Raw genomic sequence first — 3,539 nt, forward strand, 5'->3', positions numbered from 1 at the left:
AGCAGGTGATTCCTATGAGCGGTATTCAGAATATATGTTCTTGAGGGCATCTGGGCAGTATTACGAAAGCCAGACATTATGCAGCACCAGTTTTTTGAAACATAAAGCATGTTTATCTTCATGGAAAATGATTCCGATTATTTATACACTTTAGTTTTTATTCCTATTCATCTAGCTTTTTTCCCTGTCTGATTATTTGCTGTCAAGTTCTCAACTATTGCTTACTTATCTCATTATCGTTGTCTCCCTAGAGCAACCTCGGACTTTTTGATTGATCTGCACTTGGAAAAACAAACAGAAGGATTTCTATTGCAATTCCACACATATTTTGAATTGTATGAAAATGATTATTAGTAGCTTGTAAATGTAGCTGTTGCTATACTTCTTAGTACTCTGACCTCATGATGTATTTTTCTAGTTACTTAAAGCTGTCCCTCCCTATACTTTACAACTTGATTTTTATGGATAATGAAATACCAACTACCAAAAAAGTCAAAGTGTTTAGGACTATTACAAGCACTAAACAAATGCAGGTGGCATAATACAATAATTTTTATTTTGCAGCTATGTAGATAGGAAATTCAAAGAAGAAAGAGCTACATGTATATAATAAGATATCCAGTTGTACTGAGCTGATCACTTAACCATTGGTTATTTCATTTAAAGAGCTCTTGTTGGTAGACCTCAAGCCCACACAAGGGGCTTGATGACGACATATCCTTTCACTTCATAGTTCAGAGCCCGCCAATTCAACACATTAGGATTGAAAGTGCTACCCTGATATACAAGCAGGATCTCTTGTGGGGACAGCACAGAGTCCCACATGTACAAGTCCCCAATCTCTCCCACAAAAGACTGGCTCACATCAAAATTTCCTCCATAGGAATCCTGCTCCTGCCCCAGAACAATCTTTGGGTGTGTTTTCACAGAGTACTCCTGCTTCAGACCCCTTTTTACCAAAGGTCTCCCATCTAGCCAAAATTCAGCAATGCCAGAAGAGGACTCCCAGCTAGTACAGATATGCACTGGGGAAGGAAAATTTTCAATAGCTTTGAATGTGACTTTTGTTTGTCCAATGTGTAGACTGTATGCTCCAACTCTTTCTTTATAGATTAGTATCTCATTATCATTGCCCATGGTGCTGTAGGAGAAAAGGCTGTAGGCACGGGAAAGGTCACTATAGGCACGAAAACACAAGGTGAAGCTTTGCAGAGGTTTCTCCAGCTGTGGGATCAAACTCACATGATCACTCGAAGATTCTCTAGGGAACACAAATACCTTCCCACTGAGGTCTGTAGAATAAAATAAGAAATATGACTTGTATCATAAATTTAGGAAAATATCCATATTAAACCTCTTTTCTCATTTCATCTTCCTTGACCATCCCCTGATCTACCTACCTGTCTGAGCAAAGGCTTCTGGAAGAAGACTGGTGAGGACAGGGACCCAAAACAGCAGTTTGTTCATGTTCTTCATCTGGGGCTGTGACAACAGCAACAGTGACTAGGATAGCAGAAAGGACAGTGGCTTCCCACTCAGCTCAGAATTCACATCGTAAGACCTCAGATTGTTCAGGCTTTTTATGTACCTTGGGTGACAATGGTAGATGAAGGGTGCCAATCCTGTGTAAATGATTTTTAGGTTCTCCACCAGTAATCAGAGCTGCTGGTGAAAAAGGGATGGCAAGGCCCTAGGCTGGGAAATCAATTATAGTTATTTATTAGACACAAGTGAAACTCCAAATCTGCTGACCTAGATTTTGTTGCTGGAAAGAGGGAGGTTACAGAGCTGCTGAGTTCTGGATGGGATGAGGGACTGAACTGCCTACATCAGGAAGACCTTACTCCACTCTCCAGTAGCCCCTCCATCTGAGAGCTCTGTGCTCTGCCAGGAGCTCCTGAGTCACATGAAGGATGTTCCTGAGCTCAGGCCTTTTGTGGGCTGTGACAACAAGACCTTTTTTTATTCTTTTTTTAACTTTTCTAGCTCTGTGAAGTAGTCTTCTATTAGTAGGACATTCTAGGATTCTGTTTTCTGCTAAAGACCCTGAAAAGTTCCTTTACCTTTGGTTAGTTTAATATTGAGTAACATGCCCAGGCATTACTATGAGGAAAGACTTTCTACCTCCCTGAAACTTACTATTTTTCCGCTTTTTTTTTGAACTCAGCTCTTCTTTTGCACATCATGATGCCTCTTTTACACACCACAATAAATTTTTTGGGGGTGATATTATTGCTGCCTACAGAGATTTTGACATCTTCCCATTTTCCTCTCTTCTTTTGTTAATGACCACCATTGAACTCACATTTATTCACTAATACCCAGGTACTACATTAGGTTCCAGTGATTCAGTGATTACTGACATTTCCCCAACCCCAATGACCTTCTTCATTCTCTCTGCTACTACTTAAAAAGTCACACTTCATTAACCACCACTCAAACCCTCTCTACCTCTGTAATCTCAAACTGAAGTTTCCTTTTCTGTTTATATTATCTTTCTTGTCTCTCATCTCTAAATTCTATGGAATCTTTAGTACAATCTTTTTGTGTAGTGTCTTATTCCTTCTCTTTTCTTTCTGCAAAACCCAGACCTTCTGATCAGCCCTTTCAATGACACAATAACTGACATCAACAATTAACTTTCTCTACCAATGTTGAAATTATCCTTCAAATATTCATCTCTGGTAAGTCTGTTATCTTTACTTAAAAAAAAAACAACTCTAAATTGAATCTCAGGTTGTAAAGCCTTATTTCACTTGTTGAACAATAATGATGACTTTTAGTGTTAGAGTTTTATACCTATTAGTCCATGAATTAAATATAAGTCCTTTTGCTTGGAAGCCAATGCCTTTTCCAACTGTGCTCTAACCTGGCTTTTGCCTTTCACCCAAATCTTATTCTCCAATCAAACAACCTCCAATTGTTGATCTTCACAGATGTCAGCTTTCCTGATTTTGTTAGTTCTAGTCATTGCCTTCATTGCCATGAATTCCATGGCAATGCCATGAAGGATATCTCTTATCCTTCTCTGTTTCTTGAGCTTCTATCCATTTGTATTAATTACAATTAGCACAACCATTAACAAAATACCTAAGAGAGCTACTCAAAAGAAGAAAGACTTATTTTGCTCATGGTCTTAGAGGGTTTAGTCCATGGTTGCTTGGCTCCATGTGCTTGGGCAGAGCATATGGTGTCAGGAGCATGTGAATGAGGTGTCTGTCTACCTCATGCTAGACAGGAAGCAAAGATGAGCCAGAAAGGAGCCAAGGACAAATACCCCTAAGGAATGACCCCCCCCTCCAGTGACTTAATTCCTCCAGCTAGAGTCCACCTACTAACGTTTCCAGAACCTTCCAAACTAGTGCCACCATCTGGGGACGAAGCATTCAACATGAGTCTGTGGGGGACCTTTCATATTCAAACCATAGCACCATTCTTCAAAACTTCAAAATGGAAAGTGCTTCATAACTTTTCTGACCAACTCAACATTTTTTAAACCTCTTTTGAACTTTTCATAGTGTTTAGATCAGAGACTTTGG

General features: G+C 39.4%; 1 protein-coding gene across 1 annotated transcript; it reads right to left on the reverse strand.

Moving 5' to 3' along the window:
* Nucleotides 1-534: 534 nt before the first annotated feature.
* On the reverse strand, nucleotides 535-1,580 carry Apcs (amyloid P component, serum). Its single transcript, XM_020187613.2, has 2 exons — nucleotides 1,401-1,580; nucleotides 535-1,292 (listed from the first exon to the last, which is right to left on the reverse strand). The coding sequence occupies exons 1-2, from the start codon at nucleotides 1,474-1,476 to the stop codon at nucleotides 685-687; spliced, it is 684 nt and encodes a 227-aa protein (XP_020043202.2). The 5' UTR covers nucleotides 1,477-1,580; the 3' UTR covers nucleotides 535-684.
* Between the last annotated feature and the right edge of the window lie 1,959 nt (nucleotides 1,581-3,539).

Source organism: Castor canadensis, chromosome 11 (assembly GCF_047511655.1).
Source record: "Castor canadensis chromosome 11, mCasCan1.hap1v2, whole genome shotgun sequence".
Taxonomy (NCBI): Eukaryota; Metazoa; Chordata; class Mammalia; order Rodentia; family Castoridae; genus Castor; species Castor canadensis.

Coding starts and splice junctions, on each gene's coding strand:
- Apcs (XM_020187613.2), bottom strand. CDS start 1,476: ATGAAGAACATGAACAAACTGCTGTTTTGGGTCCCTGTCCTCACCAGT. Junction 1,293..1,400: donor AGAAGCCTTTGCTCAGACAG/GTAGGTAGATCA, acceptor TTTATTCTACAG/ACCTCAGTGGGAAGGTATTT.